Genomic DNA, 18,303 nt, shown 5'->3' with positions numbered 1-18,303 from the left:
TTGACAGCTATTTTTTTACGTAACCGATTTATGTAAATGATAAATACAACCGTAGTATGTACTTAGGAGTGTGATTTTGTATTCGGTGAGAATTATCTTCAGTTTACAGTGGCACAGGCATGATGACTTAAGTTCTTATTAAATGCATGGATATACGCATCCATATTCATGATCCCAGTTTTGAATATACATGCGTGTATTTACAAATGAAATTAATATCTATGCAAAGATTTTGTGCATTTTTTTTTTTTTTTTGTGATTGGTTAGCTGACTTGGATCACATACACTTATCCAACCAACGAGACAGCTCCTTTTAGTATCCATCCAACAACATATAATTGTTTTTCAATAAGCAATTTAAACTAGGCAATTAATCACTGCGTGCAATTAAGAGCTCCATCAAAGCAATTACTCTCGATACATAAAGACCAACACCATGACTTGCTTTGGCATCTGAGTCTGACAAATGTCTGAAAACAGTGCCACCACTCCCTTCATAACGATATGTCTGTGTAAAGCAGAAAATTTGTGGCACGTCGGTCTGTTTGCTTGTCGCAATGCAGGATGTCAAATGGAAACGAATACAAATATTATTGGTAATAAAATAACGACACAGCGGAGACATCAGCCGTTTAGGTGTCAGATTGAATATGCATGAGTGTAAGACTAATGAGACTCTTAAAAGCCACATGTGCAATTAGTCACCTCATTCATTTCATTAATCAGACAGAAAATAAATCATTATAATGCAGTGAACTTCTGTTTATTGGTTTTACTTCAGCTGAAGAAAATGTTAAGTGCGCGAGTTGAAGTTGCTGCGTTTCTAATACTGTATACTTGTACACAGGGAGAGCACAGAATGGTGTTTGTAAAGGTTGTGACCCAAGTGCTGGATTGGAAAATTGCTCATGTAGAAAAACTCATATAAAAATCAATCGATAAATCTTTTTTTTTTTTCGACGTTGACTGACGGATACCGGTTTCTCTGGTAGTCCTACATCAAAATCCTGGGTTTTCCTTGTATTGTACATTTGACATTTTAAAGTTTTGTCTCAGGTTCACTACTTCAGTACAGGAAGTCTCTGTCAAAGAAGAACTCTGAAAAATGTTATATTTGATCATCAAAATGTGATCAAGAGAACTTTTCTGAAGCACCCTTAGGGTTTCCTGTTCACCGTTCTGGTTGAACATGAGAATGCTAAGTGAGAAAAACAGAGATACTGCCATGTGTATACCACATTTGAAATACCATCCACACCCTTGTACAGATATTTTCCTCTTTTTTCTTCCGCCCTCTTTTTCAAAGACTGTGCTGTTCTGGCCTGTGTCTTTGTAGTCTTTGAGATTGTATCCTCCTGTGACAGAAGACACAACGATTTTTTTCCCCCTCTCTAATCCTCAAAAAGGCTCAATAAAAGGAGTCAAGTGTTAATTTATGAATGAGTGGGAATCCCAGCAAAAGTGTATAAAACATGAAAGACCAAGAGAGATACAAGACTGCATCAGTGACTACTGTGATAAAACACACTCAGGTTATCTGTATGTGGCCTGAATTCATTTCACCTGAGATCTCCACCACTTTGGCGTCTGAAAAACAAACGATACAGATTGTCTTTGGAAATCAAAGACTGGACAGGAAGAGCAATCCAATTCGTACCTCGGTGTGGCATCGCAGCTGGCCCACAACTGAACCGAAGGAGAATTATACTGTGTCCACCGGGCTTGGCTTTTAACTGAGGAGAGGACAGCAGGGACCATGGGGCTTTATGTCGCCCAAGTGCATCCTGGGAACAGCTTTGGTCTCGCTGTACGTTTCTGCGAGGCTTTATCCCTCCACCCCCCCCCTCCACCCACCAACTCACTAGGGGCGAAGCTGGGACGAGAGTCAAGAGCTAAAAATAGAGCTAGCAGATGCTATTTTTTTTCCTCCTGAAAAGCCATTATCAGTTACCAGAGAGTCGATGCTCGGGGGCTGGTGCACAACTATGTATTTCAACACTTTAGAGCTTAGACATGTTATAGGTGCCAGTCTGAACAGTGCTGGAGTGTTAGAGAGATGGCAAAGCAAGTAGTTAAAAAAAAGGGATAGAAAATTGGGTAATAGACGCTAACACTTATATTTGTAGCGATGGTTTCAAAGCGTTACAGTATATAGGCTGTTATTTGTATTCATAAGTGTGTTTGAGGTATTATTCTCAACCTGTAAGAACTTCATTTTGTTCAAATAAGTGCTCCGAGCAAGAACATGCCCAACAGAGATTCATTAATATGCAAAATTCTCTAATAAATATATGTGTAACAAAATCAGTACAATGAACCTTCTCTATTGGTATATAATGTGTTATTACTTAGTGCCACTCTTGCTCCGCTCCCTTGTGAATGAATTATTACGCATGCGTTTGCACAAATTTGTTTAGGCAGTGCCTGGGCCGTTGATTCCGTAACTTTCGAGACAACTTTGTGAAAGCGCATTTTTAGAGACACATCTGAGATGAAGTGGAACGTTAAGCTGAAAAAAAAAAAAAATACAGTCCAAGTCGTCAACTCAATATTTGCTAGGATGTTTTAGAGAAGTGGGCAATGTTCAGGGAGACTCTTTACCGCGGCGTTAAGTGGAGAGAAAATGAGCACTCACAGCATTGAAATTTGATTTGAGTTAAAAGCCATTCAGCTCACAAGAGGATCATAGCGGAACGTGAAGAGAATAGTAAAAGGAAAAGCAGGATGCTATCAGGGTCCTGGGGAAAAAAAAGACAAGCGCGCATTTAAGACATCCACAGGGACAAACTATAGCCTGTTGACCCCCCTCGACTCGGAAACTGATGAGCGTACCAACCTTCACTGACTAGACACTGCTTTTTCTCCCTACTACTCAGCAACGCCGTGGCCCAAGTACGCAGCCTCTTCCTGCAATGGAACGTCCATCGATGTTAAATATCCACTGTGGAAAATGTGTCCGTTATACAAGTTGTGCAGTTTCAGTTACATTTAAAAGAGTTGAAGAACATTTAAATAAATAAATAGAAAACAAATAACAATCAGGCTTCGTATCAGAAGATATACCATATTTAAGTGTCCCTGTTGTTCGAACATGCCTCCGACACTAAATGATAATTATAAAGTGATAATTGGTTTAGGCAATAGACGGTCCTCCGGGACTTTGCCGTAGTGTCTGGTAGCATTATCATGGTCATACTGCCATCTGTGCTAATTATTAAACATAAAATACAAAAGACAGACTACAGAAGGTGAAAACTACATCTCAGAGGACACACGCCGTGCAGGCGACAAATCCAACAAACGAACATATCGCTCGTGACGCTGAATGAATTCTTTCACTTGTGTTTTGTAATTTGAATAGCTCTGAAACTTCATTCAGATTATGTAGCATGCTGAATTGGGGTTTTGCTGTTGAAACACAACAGACAGCCAGTTTTTTCATCTTACATTTTCTTTTTTCATCTCTCATATTACATACGACTGTATGAGGAGACTGAAAATAGCATAGAAGCATAATTGTGTCTGCAGTCCCATACCGTTTGAATTATAGATTGTTTTGTAGATAATTTAAGTAAGACTTCAGAAATGATCTTGTCAGTGCTTTCTATAAAATTCATAACAGCCAATAATCAGTTTTCTTAAAGATGAAAGGAGCTAATCCCATCACAGTTTAAGTATCCTCAGTGACCGAACGACATCACAGTTTTAGGGGTTTGCTTGTATTACAACAAGTGAATGCAGATTAGCTATGGCCAAGCCTGGCAGTAACAATTCAGTTCAATTCCATTTTCCATTGCAAGATCTACTTGAAACTAATGAGATGCTTTGTCTGATCTGGCCCAACCTCATTCTCTGTCTCCCTGCACCCGAATCAGCTGGTTCTGTGTTGCCAGAGCGATGAGGTCACTGCATTCTACCTCAGTTTCCATGGAGAGGGACTCTTACACAGTAATGATATCCACTATGGGACTAGCTTTTTTGTTGTTGTTCTTCTTCTTCTTCTCCTTCCTTTTTCATCAATCTATTCAATCTCATTCTATAATCCCTCCGGGGTTTATGCAGGGCAACATGTCACTCTTGAAGTTGGGTCATCTTGGATCTGTCTTTCACTTGCACTGACAGAAAGACAAAAGATCACTGTATACTTGTTTTTGACAATTTCTGCTAAACTTCACATTGTAATGAAAAGACAATACTACAGTCCCTGGTGCATTATACTCAACAGGCATATTATGTTTGCATAGCATTTTTAATATTGTAATTACTAATTGTAATCCTGTTTCAAAATCTTCTGCACCACCCTTCACATTAAACGATACATCAAATAACTAAGGCGAGTGAAACGGGTAGATTTTGACTGTGTGTAACTAAACAGTAATTACACTGTGTTTAGATAAGTGGTTACTCAACATTCAGTATACTGTTAAGATGTGTCGTATTTTCCCTTGAGAACTTCTTTTGATTGGACTTGACCTTAAAAGATTCTCTGGAATATATATTACTGACAAGACATGTAAAATAAAGATTCACTTTTATTAATATGAATTGGGTAGCAGGTACAACACAGACGCAAGCACATTTTTTTTTTTTATCAATGTCACCATCTATCTTCGCTAAGCCACAAAGAGATGACTGGTGAAGTCAATTTGAAATACAACCAAACTATATATGACTATCTCGCAAAGGACATGATTGGATACATTCTCTTGTGAAACAAGATATATTTTTCTTTTTTCTTTTCTTTTTTTTTTTTTTTACTTCTTTTGCAGACAAAGAGATATGAGATAGATAAATTCTTTCAATACAATCCAAGCTACCATTACAGAAACTCATCTATCTATCTAACAATATGTTAAAAAGTCAGGAGATACAATATCTAAAAAAAAAACCTAACAAACCAAAAAAAAACAATAAAGACAGCAGTAACATAAACATAGCAAAAATGTATAACAAAATTCCTGCTTAAACTAGTCTCTTTTACTTATACTGTTATAATATTGTAAAATACGTACATCCAAGTGAGCTATAGAGATTTAAAAAAAAGAAAAGAAAAAAAAAAAAAGTCATGCAAAAACTGAGAGAATCAGTAGAGCTACATTCAATCACAACGATACAGTTCTCTCACATGAGGTTCCCAAACAGTCACTGCCATCTTCTCTTTAGTTGGTGTAATTCTTTTTTTTTTTTTTTTTTTTAAATCTTATTTGCTGTTGATACAAAGGATATGCTTCTTAATTCTTAAATAATGACGTCTTTTGAGCTCTCTTACCGGTCCTCTCCAAATCCTCTGAGAGTTGAGACTCATTGATAAAGCTGTACAAGAATTATGTGATACAAAAATTTGAAACACAAATTATTGAAAGAGAGATTCATTGTGAGTCCATATTTAAAAAAAAGAAAGAAAAAAAGAAGAAGAAAAGAACTACGAAAAAGGACGAAGGCAAGACCTTTTTTTTGGCAGCAAACGTATAATGTTGCCCGTATTACTTTGAATACATTATATTATCTTTTGTTATTGATAGATTCAAGATATTACTCTACTCTTCCATATCTACGCCACACTGACTGAGAGAAAGTCACTGATTGGCTAATCTAGCCAAAGCTAGCCTGATTGGCTAGCCAATGACATGGAATAAGGTGACGTTGTAAAGCACCTGATGACCATTATTCCAAGCATACAAGGCTCTGTCCTTGGGATTATAGTCCAACATGGAGATGTGGGAATACTTGTTTTGTAAAGGAATATCAATGTACTCGTAGGTGGATGAGTTGGTGTGGAATGCGTAGTAGACCTTCGTCCCTCCAGAGTAACCGTTGGTGACGTAGAGTGTGCCGCAGATCATGAATGCCTCACCTGCACTCCTCTTGGGATGGTTTGTGGTCCAGCTCTTGATGATCTGCAAGGTGACTGGGTTAAGCCTGCTGATGACGATGTTTCCCGCGTTCTGATTGGTGGCGTACACAGCCCAGAGCCCGCCCTCATCCACCATGAGGTCAATGTCGGAATGCCCTCCCCAGGAGTAATGGTAGCGGTTGTTGAAGCCAGCGTAGTCCAGCTGACTGGACCTGCTGATGGTGGAGGTCTTGAAGTCAAACTTGATAATAGTGTGGCTCTGGAACTTGTTAAAGTAGATGGAACCGTTGTAGACCACCTGACCCGTGCCTGACCAAGGGTGGGGGAGGCGATGAGAGGTGAAGTTGTCGGAGTTCATAAAATCAGCCATGGACTTGTACTCACGAACAAATCGGTTGTTATGGTAGCCATCCATGTACCATACCTGAGGGAAACATAACGTCTTTGTCAAACTATAACTATCCTCAAGGGACAGCCATAAGATGTGACATCTATATTTACCACTTAACATCTATCTACCACTTAAAATGGTGCAAAATTGAGCACAATACACAAATCGTTGCTGATGTACATAACCTTATGTTTAAATTTGTCACTGAACAATTATCAATCATTAAAATGTGTTATAGATGTAAATATAACACTTGTGACATTGCGTCAAGGTAAAACAATTTGTAAGACATCACGATGAATATGTGTTACTGGAAGTTACTGGAGGGATTCGCCGGTTCTCTGATCCTTCTCAGGGAAGCCACGCTGGCTGAAGAATATCAAAGTTTTCAAAGGCAAATCTCAAGGGCAACGCGTCAACCCTTCATCAATCATTCAGCACTCCAGTCCAAGACAACTCCGTATCTGATTTTCTCTCTCCTCTATTTCTCTCTCCCTCTCTCTCTCTCTCTCTCTGTCTCTGAGTATAAAAATAATTCTCTGTCACATCTATGGGGATTCTCTTTCATGTTGTTGTTTTCTGTAAAACAGGATTAGGGTTTTGAAAGTGAACCTCTTTAAAAAGCACACCCGGCTATAACGCATGTGTGGTCAGTCAGGAACAATCACCAGTGTCATTCTGTTTGCAGAGAGATTAACATACAGAGCTGAACGTAAACCCAGACTATACCAGCATCCATTATAATCACAAACGTGTAACTACATCCGAACATACAACGAAATTGCAGTCTATACTCTCACTCCAAACATTGTAATAATTCTTTTGTTTTAACCATGTATGCACACTCTAAGAATCTGTATTTACAGGGTATTGCAATGATTCTTCAATGCATGAGTAAAATACAAGGTTCCCACAATGCCCTTGTGATGTCAAAGTCCTTACAATGTCATAATGGTATCCGAGTAAAATACACAGTCATGTGATACATAGTATAACATTACGTCCTTATTCGTATACTTAATGAGAGCAAATGAAAGCCAAATGAAAATTCACTTCGATTCAGGATATGTTTGTATATTCCCCTCTCAAAGACAGAGATGTTTACAGATGCTCTTCACCCGGTACAATAAATGACTCTGTTGTCAAGCTAATGAAATCTGTGGCAATTTACACCCATGATTTGCATGTGAATGCGAGGCAGTAATTTAATTTACCAATACCTTGGACAAACTTCAAAGAAAACATACAGCGAGGAGAAACAAGCGTGTATGTCATTAAAAACGCTGCCTGAGGTAATAACGTTGCATTATGAAAAAAAGATCAAGGTCAAAGTGTTCATATGTCATATCCTTTCACCACCCACTTAACATTTATATTTCTCCCTCGGTTTCGTCCCCTATCAATTCATCATCCGAGGCCGTTGTTAATCAGCTGGGAAGAGCTCTTGACAAGTAAGACAAGACGCTCGCTTACACTGCCAGTTACCCGTGAAAATCTCCCTCTCTCTCTCTCTCTCTCTCTCTCTTCAGAAACCTCTTGTTAGTTCACATCAAAGCAAGAAAGCACACACTGATCTAAGAGCAAGAACCCCTCCCCTCCCTAAAAAAAAACAAGAGAACTGCAGAAGTTTCCCTTTATGATACATTTTTTTTTCTGCCTTTTTCAGAAGCCTTCTGGCCAAAGTGTTGTGTCTGGTGATGGAGAAGGTGTGAACGTACCCTGGTATCTCCTTCAGGGGCGAGGGGGTCGGTCATCCAGGAGCCGTACCTTGACCCGGATGTCTTAATAGTCACAGGGTCACTTATACCTGTAAGTTTCCCACATGCTAAAAAAAAAAAAAAAAAAAAAAAAAAAAAAAATCCAAAACAGAGTTTAATTCAGATTCGGTTCATTTAAATCATTCAAATCTCACTCTTCTCCAACAATGAGATCATACTTACTGTACTTGTACCGAGTGTGGCATATCTAAACAGTAGGAGGTTGTTTAAATTTGTTCCCGTCTAGAATTAGAGTATGACAGAATCCAGTAGAGCTTGTGAGAGCTAAAGAAACAGCGCACGCTTGCAGTTTTGTCACGGCGGCTGACAGATGCCGTGAAGTAAAACGTGTTGAGATTTCTGCAACCTTGTCAGAGCAAGGTACTAATAAATAAGACTCCTTGTTTTCTCTATTTCTTTCTCTCTCACACATACACACACACACACACCCTCCCACACACACACACACACCCTCCCACACACACACACACACACATCTGTCACATATATCAGTCATTCACAGCTTCACCCTCCAGCTGTAAAAATAAACTGCGGATGTCAAAGTCACCTTTTCAGGGACAATGTACGTCACTTTCTTTCAATCCTGTTGTGGGCGCGTGTGCGTGTGCGTGTGCGTGTGCGAGTGTTTTTCTTCTGTCAGCCTTTTGAATAAACAGCTCAATCTACTAACCACTCTTCCATTTGAGCTTCACACAATAGCACAACATGTCTGAAAGACCTGGACTGAGAGACACTCTCGCTCTGCACGCTGCTTTACTTAAATGAATTTTGGATTGGATGTGAATGTCAGACTGGAAACCAGGATTTCAATCAATACAGGATAAGGCATCTCACATTTCTGATTGACGTCAGTGAGGCTCAGCTTATTGGGTTTCACATTTTACCTCTTTTTTTTTTTCCATTCATAATGTTTTCACAGAGTATTTATCCTCTTTCACTGTGCTGATGCACGGTTATGTTTTCCTGATTTGTCCGTTTGTAAAAACTACTATTAAAAGCCCGGACACTAAAATGAAGCATTTCAAATGGAAGACAGTTGCTGACCTACAAATAGCAGCGTTCGTAATCTGCTAATATCGACCTGTGTAATTCCTTAATCTCTGCAGGCTGGCATAAAATGTGCTTTTCCGTCCAACGAACAATTCAAACAAAACCCCAGATCCCACATGATCCGCTGCGCTGCCTCATCACCATATTCAAATATTGAATGATTATTTCAAAACGGGGGGGGGGGGGGGGGGGGGGGGGGGGGGTTAACCGTTACTAATCAGACGGGTGGTCATGGGAGCAGATAAATCAGTCAAATATTTGTTGACCAACGGATGAAATGTGGAAGGGCAGATATTGTGTTTTAAATGACTTCACTGCATGGGAAGGCAGTAGAACCTCACTACTGCTTGGTGGAATACTGCACAGTAGCTTTACTGCAATTGAAAAGGCAGACGGTTAAGAAAGAGTCTGTTTATGTAATTACACCATAGCTGAAAAGTTTTTATTCTTTCTTGCTGTTTTCTCTTTATTTTCACATTTGCTGCCTCATTTTGCATTTTATATTTGATAAAGAAACGGTACGACGGGCCATGTTTCGAAAACTAATTATTTTCCATCAATTTTCAAGTCAAAAGTCCATCGCTATGCAACTAATGGCTTTCCGTTCATTATTTCATGCAAATGTAATGAGTATTTTGTGTTGATGTTCAGGTCAGACTGTGTGTAGAGGCCTTAAAATACCAAATAGGTCAGCCCCTTGTATATAAGCTTTGTTGTGTAACATACCATGAGCAATTTTGCTGGTCAAGAGATTACGGAGAGCAATAATCTTTCAGTTGTCAAATCCTGGCTTCTTCTCCTCCTTCTTCTTCTTTTTTTTTTTTTTTTTTAGATCTTTGTCTTTTTGTGGGTTGGCATGGTTCAGCGTGGGCTTAGTCCAGTGGCTCTTTTAAATAGTTACAGTCCACTGCCTGTGTCAACATAGTAGCCCCTTTCCAATTAACGTAAATGAAACCATGGTAAAGACAAATCTTGCAGTGTAAATCATGTTCATGGTTCATGCAGAGAGGACTGTGGTTTTTGACTTTTGGAGGCTGAAAACCATCTACTATGACGGAGAGCTTATCGGAATTTTTTTTGGTTTGTTTGTTTACTCTTCTTGGTAACATTATGTAGTTGAACTCCATACAAATTACTTTCAGTTGGTGTGTGTATTTCTAACGTGAACATTTCTGATGTGAACTTCAAAAAGGTCGAGAGTATTTCCTTGCGTTACCTCCAAAAGCACAGATAATTCCACTTATAAGCCCGGCATCTCAAACCCGTATTGCACTGAGCCTTGTGCCGCTGACCTTGGATTGATAACTCCACCAGAACGTAAAGCGATTTGGATTGGTCACGTCCACGAGTTCAAGGTACGTGACAGGCGACCGTTCTAGCTCTCAGTTCAGAAGAGCTGGTGAACAACAGTGTTTAAACAGCTTCAATTCAATATGACTTCCTATAAACTCTTTCACTAGACCCTTCCTCTGGTTCCTCTTCTCCACTGTATCCTTCATCTGATTCGAAATGACTGGATAGGTTTCAGTCTCTTTCCTGCCTGTCTGCAGGACATTGATTTCCTCTGTTGTAACGCTGAGGTTACAGAGAGACACCGATAAAAACGTTCGACTCCAAAAACAGGCCGATCAGTTGAATCCATGCAGCTGATGTTTATAAGTTTCACGAAGGATCAAATGAACGTGATGCAATAAATCCAAGTTATTGTTTGATCTTTTTCTCTATTTGCAAGCGCACCCAGGAGCCCAAAGGAACCGAGTATAAATATCTGTTCTGATGACCTTGTATTGAATGATTAATATTCAACGAGACTCAATGGCAAAGACGTGCTCATCTTTCCTATCTGTCCTAATACATATTCATTGTCCACTTCTGTGGATTGTTTTCCATCTCAGTGTGTCTGTCATGAAATGTCCAGTATATTTTCCCCCCACCCCATCTACTCATTATCAACTATGAATTATTAATAAGGGTATCCAAGCCTAAAAGTACCTTGTCAAGACATATTTGTGACTTACACTTCCGACTTAATTCATTTATATGTAGATGTAAGGGGTGATTTGTTAAGGAAGCTTTCTGCATTTTAATCTCCGTTTGATTTCTAATGAAAAACATCCACTCCTCCACCTTTCTTTATTTCTTCACCTTAACTAGATATAAATGTGCTATCTATTTCAATTACGTGTCTCTAAATAAGTGATTGCACTAGTTAATGAGCCTCTGTTTTAATATCTGATGTTCTCAGTGGGTTCACAAATGTATTTAACGTTGTCCTTGAGAGGAACAGTGACAGCAGTGTAAAGTATTAAAGTGGTATACAAATCAGCACGTCGCCCAAGATTCATTAGAACGTTTGTCTAATGGGAAAGTATGTTAACAAGCTCTTGCTGGGTGCCCAATATTTTAGGAGTTATCCGAAAGAACATTTCTGTTTCCAAGACCTTTCAGATAACTCATAAAATATTGTGTATTTTAACGTCGAAAGATCTTATGGAGGGTGCTAACAGTACAGCCGTTGATCCCTGGAGTCTGAACTTTCTTTGACAAGAAAACGTGTGTGTGTGTGTGTGTGCGCGTGTGTGTGTGCCTGAGTGTGTGTGTGTGTGTGAGACAAGTGTCTTGTGTTCTCTGCTCCTACCTAATTTCTGCATGCACGCGCGCAGTCTCTCCTCAAGATCTGACACTCTGCTGTGGAGCTCCTCGTAGTCATATGCCCCCATCTCGTCCTGAAGCTGGCTTAGCACTCCCGTCAGATTCTTGACCTCCTCTTTAAACTGCATTACCAACTTAGCGTCGGCTTTGTACTCCTCCAACACTGGTATCATTGGTCTAAGTTCCTCCATTTTCGCTTTTATAGCCTGCAAGGTCAAAATAGGCTCGGTTCAGTTGTCAAACGCGCAATAAACAACGGTCGTAACCTCGGCAAACCCTACCTTGCCCTAACCTTCCCTGGCTGCCTATATTTTATTTGTGTTGAGTGTGCCTAGCATCAATACGCCTGGTGAATATGAATATGCAGTATGAAACAAGCCCTCAATACACCAAGAACAATTGGGAAAAGACTCTTTTATTTTAGTTTAAAATGCAGCGTCCTTTGGGGTTACATGCTTTATTTTTTTTTTTCTTTTTACGTCACATACAATAACTTTTTTGTACTGTTTGTTTCTTTGTTGTTGTTTTTTTTTGTTTGTTTTGTTTTCTGTTTTTAATAACCAAATATGCATTCACAAATTTGCGCGATGACAGACAAAGTTATCGGCTGATATATAATCAGAACAGAATCCGCTCATGAGATGCTTGTATATTAGCATGCATGACAGAGCACACTGAAGGAAACGGGTGCTTAGTTCGAAAAAAAAAGAAAAAAGAAAAAAAGGAACCGAACGATGCAAATATATTCAGTTGATCAGTTCAGGATTTAGATTGGATTGAACTGCTTCTTCAGTCTGGACCAATGAAATAATTCTTAATGTTAGCCCTGCAAGCAAGAAAATGACACGCTGTTGAGTAGCTAACTCACTCACCTAGCTAACATACAAATATATGTATATATAAATACATACACACACACAGTTCAATATCTGTTTCCCCCGTTATGACATATGGTAGGTTAAACAATTTTTCTGAGGGGATTCACCATGCAACAATTACACAAAGAACTTTGGAGTTTAGTTCCGCACGTGCAAAATGGAATTTAAAAAAAAATGTAGTTATCTAAGCTATGGAGACTTATATAGAATCTACATCTGAGACTATACATGAAAGTGTAAACAAGAGGGTTACTTAAGCTTCATTCATCATTGACTTAGTATTCTATTCCCTTATTAACCATTAATATTTATTGTATGAATGTATTTATAATAATTCTTTAAGCAGAAATTTAAGAAATAATGCACGTTCTAACCTAGGAAAAAGTCATTTGTCTACTGGATTAGAAGTGAAGCCAAGAGGGCAAAAGAAAAGGACGCAGTGAGAGAAAAACAGGAGGACACATACCTTGTATTGCTTGGCGATGTTTTGTTTGTGGTTTTCTTCCACCTGTTTAAACTTGGTCTCCAACCCCCGCAACTGGACTTCCATCCTCTGAACGTACTGTAAGTCTTTCTGGGTTCGCTGGTCTAGACTCTGGATGGACTGAGTCATGTTCTGAACCTAAGAGGGGGAGTGAATCAGAAGGTAATGAAATGATACTGGGTCTAGATAGATAGATAGATAGATAGATAGATAGATAGATAGATAGATACACACACATATATACATATGTATATATGCAAGCAGGGCTTGTCGACCCAAGCGGTTTAGCAACAAAGGTCTACTACACTGCAAATTAGCTCACTCCCTTAAAATGGCTTAAAATTAGTTCACCCTCTCAAAATACTTTTATTTCCATCACCTGAAAGGCTGCCATTCTTCCAAAATGTCTGTAATGAGTTTCATATTGCAACAAACATGTGAAAGTACATTTTCTAAACATTTGGATGTGTAGCCCGACTTTATAAAGGGAAAACCGCATAACGAACGTACATTAAGGGGCTCGAGAGTGAAATCCAGATGTGCGACTCTGTCATTTTTGGTTTCATGGAAGTGTGTGTGTGTGTGTGTGTGTGTAAAATACTAACTTTCTCCAGAAGCTGCCTCAGCTGTTTGGTCCTGGCGTCACGGGAACACATGGACTGTTGAGGGGCCACCACAGTGCAAACACACCTGCCCTCAGTGTCCTGTGCAGAACTGTACACCTGCCATGACTCCTCTGGGTTTGCAGGCAGCACCTGGACAGAGCCACAGATAGGAAACGTACAGACGAGAGCATTCAGCGCTTCATCATATCAGCAGAGCTCTGCTGCTAAGAATGTCTTAAGACAATGAAAGTTCCTTAAATTAGTAAGACTTTGTGCATACCTGAATCACATAACCTATCTTTCTTACATGTAGAACTGGTCTTTTATTTTTTGTATTTCAGGAGAGTGAATGTGTGGATTGGCAAGTTGTGAACTCTTGAGATTTTTCTCACACGTATTTTTACGGGCAAGTGAGTACAATTACCTCAACATCACGATACAATGACCCCCCCCCCCCCCCCCCCCCCCCCCCGTCTTGCTCTTGTTCTTCTCGCTCTCTCTCTCTCTCACAGTCTCTCTTTTGCTCTTGCTCTCTCTCTCTCTCTCCCATCACTCTCTCTCTGTCCATCTGTCTCTCTCGCTCTCTCTCTCTTTCCCTACCTCTCTCTCCTCTCCACGGGCCTAATCCAGACTGCTTCAGCTGGGCTTGAACCCTTACAGTTCAGCAAACACAGATACTGATATTACTACCACACCAATCCTTGACTTCTCCTCCTTCCGTTCCTGAACACAGTCGTGTAAGTCATGTAAGCACAGATATATTTCTCACACCCACTCTCTTAACCTTACTCCCTCCTAGTCTGAACTGAAACAGTTCGTTGTTTTTTTTTTCTCAAAGGGATTTTTGCATAAGACAATGCTGATGATCACGTGGCTTTACATAAAATGCCATCTGTGCTCTCAGACCTTTTCATATGCTTATTGTAAATCTCCAATGGTCAAATGTGCTGCCCATATTCTAATGCATTTGGGGCTAAAGAGAAAGAGATTTGATCTGAAGGAAGAAGCTGCAAAGCAAATCTATTACAATCGTAAATCCTGATTGTACAAAACCCTGATCTCATTTTCAACACAGTTTAAAATGAAGCCCAAGCTCTAGATGTGGCTGAACATGTCTAACATTAAAAATCCGAATAACTGGATTTCTAAAAATAAATAAATAAACAAATAAATCAGGCATTCCCTTTCTTTTTCGTTCTTCCATTTATATTTTTCTTACAGTATACATCAATACATGTAATCATAACCACTTGTTAGTACAGATACTGATAAATCGAATACTTAATTTGTCAGTGAATTCCTTTATTATGCGCTAAATTTCTCACTGAGAGATGGTAAAGCATCGCACAACCGCTATATTGTTAACAGTCCTCTAAATAATTCAATGTTAAGAGGCATTAAATCGTACAGTCTTTGTAACATATTCAATTACAACGCCACATAATATATTACACATCTGAAAAACTTCACATAAAGAAGTAATGGGTGTTGCTAATGAGCCACGACTCAGTAACCGTCAAAAAACAAGTACTATTCTCATAGGACACCGCTCCTTGTATCATACTCTCATTGTTCCTCATACAGCCTAAACAGTGCCTGAATCGATTTTAGAAATTTTTAAAAACGCAAATTCTGCATAATTTTAATCTCAGCCTCAGGCGACCCAACGAATAGACTGTCGAGTAGTAACTTATCTCGAGCGCACACGTTTATTAAGTGCCGTTCACTCACGCCAGTGCTCCGGTCCGGTACACCTGCAGGAGCTACCGTTAGTTTCGTGGCGTTCAGTCCAACTATGGATGGCAACGTTTGCGACATCCAATTTGTGATCATCGCCATCGTGCTCAGCACAACTCCGATCTTCAACAAAGGCACCGACATGTTTGCGATCCGTTTCTTTCGTAAAGCCTCATTATACAAATTCCAAATGAGAGGTATTCTGGCAACCTATGATGCCAATAAAAGTTGGATTATGCATATGCGCTCCCAGTTGAGACATTTTCTCTTCTGGCATGACTAGCACGTTGTACAGTCTGTTTTCTTCGCGAGCACCTGTTTTGTCTTACTATAGTTGCGGGAGCCACTGCTACTGTAGTACCTTCAACTGCATTCGAATAATGAGAATGCCTGGGGTTTATACGAATGTCTCATTCGCCGAATGCTCCCGCCCACCACGCATCCTGGGATGCTCCTTACTCAGAATATTTGTAATCCTTAACCATCGCAAGACATTCTGAGGCATGAAAATATAATTAAGACTACATACAATCACGTCGACCAAAAATGGGCAATTAGTTGAATAGGTGCGTCATTTCAACTGTTTTTGTTTTTAGAGAATTGTGAATGGCCATCAAAAGGACACTTATCAGAAAAGTCGGTGGTAAATGTGCCACGAACAAAATACGAAACTGAAAATGTCTTGGTGAATTGGTTTCATTAAATTGAAAATTCGATTAAATTGATTGGCTCATTTAAATAATTGTCAAAGAAGAGTGCCTTTAGTAACAGTAATTTGCTTAGGCGTTTTGAGGGTCTTAATTGTATACAGCAGCGCTCCAAATAAGCGGCTTCGATCCTAAGGCTAGGTCTCCCAAGTTGTTTCCTTTTCATTAAGTATGGCTATGCTCCATTTAGTTGTGTGTACTGCTGTTCTCGGTTGCCGTTTTATTTCGGTAGAGTTTGCTGTCGCGAGGGGAAACCTTATGATGCTACCTCGTGGTCATCAATGGTACAGCAGAGAATATATTACCCAAGCCAACAGTAATCCCGTACAGTCTTACACATCTAAACGCAATTTTCCTGCATTTTTCTTGTTTCCTAAAGAGAACAGTTGATTAAGGTCCATAAATAAAAGTAGACTAAGTGTTACATTATTTATTATACTGCAATGACCATTCATGTAAAAGGGTGGTTACCGAAGGATACACAACCCTTGTTATTACATCTAAATATATTTGCGAGAATGGTTTACATATTATTATTATTATTATTATTTTAATAACGTCAGTCTCAGTTTCATGTAAACAGATGTCTGTATTTGAGGTTCATTATTGCACTGTGTGTTTTGACCAACAGGGGGCATCGTGGACTCGCGTATCTTCCCAACAGACTCTTAATGCCTGATGCTGTCTTGAACACAAGACTATGAGATGCACTTTTTTTTAAGTTGATAAGCAGTGCTTTGACTAGTTTGATATCGCATGGTAATGTAGGCTAATTTAACTAAATTAGCAATTTACGCGTGATTTTGTGGATAACAGGAGTTTATGTGAACACGAGACACAGCTGACGATTCAAAACAGGGAAAGGATTTCATCTCCTTTGGCAATCGATCAAATATGAAATCTAAACAAGAGTTCTGATTTTTTAAATATGTTTGCTTGCTCAATTCAGAAACCTGTCAGTACATATACTAGTATGTGTATGACGAGGATTGATAATTCATGTTAACAATACTACCAAACCTAAGCATACCTGTTTTTAAATCAGCATGGCTTGACATCAACGTTTTTGTTAAATTCCCATTAGCCTACCTCTCCAGTCATTTGGGCATTTTGACTCTTAATATCTGAATTTTTCAATTTTGATTATTAAGAGCAGATGTCCGTGGGTATTTTTAGGGTTGATTTTTGCCGAAATGTGTTTTCATTAAAGTATGTTCTCAGATGAGTGAAAACACACTTTATAGAATGCTATACACAGAGGACCAGAGAAAATGTCTGAATGTTAGATAAGTAGTCTAAATATTCTGCTTAATGTGTTCCAGAAGGATTTACTACCACTTTATTATACGTCTAATTGCAATATATGTTAGAAAGCATAATTAATCTTCATTAAGTGGATATCATTACACGGTGCCAGGATCGTTTCACTGTGCAATTAAGCCCATTCTCCACTGATGTTTCACTGTTCTTTAAATCCATAACCCCAAAAGTAGGCTATAAGGGAGTTTTCCAGAGAAAGCCAACTCTTACTCATTAAACTCCCTGTCTTAAGTCCTTTGGCAAATGTTTTGAGCCGCTTATCCATTTTATACATCTGATAGGGCCGAATCGCCTATAAAGCTCATTTTTATGGAGCTGATTGGCATGCTCTTGTTACTTGTCTCTAGAACATTGTTTAAAGTTTCTGATGAGGCTGGTATTAATCTCTGATCACTTATGAAAACACACAGAGCATTGTTTTAAAGCTTTCAAGAAATGGTGTTAGTCTGCTAAACTCATTCACGTCTTGACTAATCCAATTACTGGTCACTTAAGATCAGGGAATAATACCACCAACATCTTACCGTAGAAATGATTATAAATAGAAAATGAGAAAATTCTCGAAAATAGAGTAAAACAATGAATAGCCAACAATTCCTTTCAAAAGTGTTTTTTTTTCTCATACACCTATAGCACACCTTTAAAAAAGTAAAAGATTTCTAGTGTAAGTTCATTTGCGTAAACAATGTTTCGACCGCGGTGTGGTATAGAATCCCTGAAAACAACAGACATTGTCTGGAAATTCGTTGTGACCACCAACCTCTTCTTTGTCTAGTCGCACTGTACACATTTGAAAAGTTGTCATGTAAAATTTCGTCTCAGCGTGTGGTCTGAGAGACTGAACGCA

The 18,303-nt window shown here is 39.0% G+C and overlaps 1 protein-coding gene across 1 annotated transcript in view; it reads right to left on the bottom strand.

Moving 5' to 3' along the window:
• olfm1a (olfactomedin 1a) overlaps positions 1-15,573 on the bottom strand; it is a gene marked incomplete at its 3' end in the record, with an annotated part of 18,390 nt that extends 2,817 nt beyond the window's left edge. The window contains exons 1-6 of the mRNA XM_030791552.1: positions 15,424-15,573; positions 13,693-13,842; positions 13,070-13,225; positions 11,712-11,931; positions 7,964-8,070; positions 5,628-6,278 (exon numbers count right to left, since the gene is read on the bottom strand). Of these exons, the coding sequence (XP_030647412.1) occupies positions 5,628-6,278; positions 7,964-8,070; positions 11,712-11,931; positions 13,070-13,225; positions 13,693-13,842; positions 15,424-15,573 (1,434 nt within the window). The remainder of the gene's footprint in view (positions 1-5,627; positions 6,279-7,963; positions 8,071-11,711; positions 11,932-13,069; positions 13,226-13,692; positions 13,843-15,423) is intronic.
• Between the last annotated feature and the right edge of the window lie 2,730 nt (positions 15,574-18,303).

The sequence above is a fragment of the Chanos chanos genome, chromosome 14 (assembly GCF_902362185.1).
Source record: "Chanos chanos chromosome 14, fChaCha1.1, whole genome shotgun sequence".
NCBI classification, from domain to species: domain Eukaryota; kingdom Metazoa; phylum Chordata; class Actinopteri; order Gonorynchiformes; family Chanidae; genus Chanos; species Chanos chanos.
This window is presented reverse-complemented; position numbering and strand designations above follow the sequence as displayed.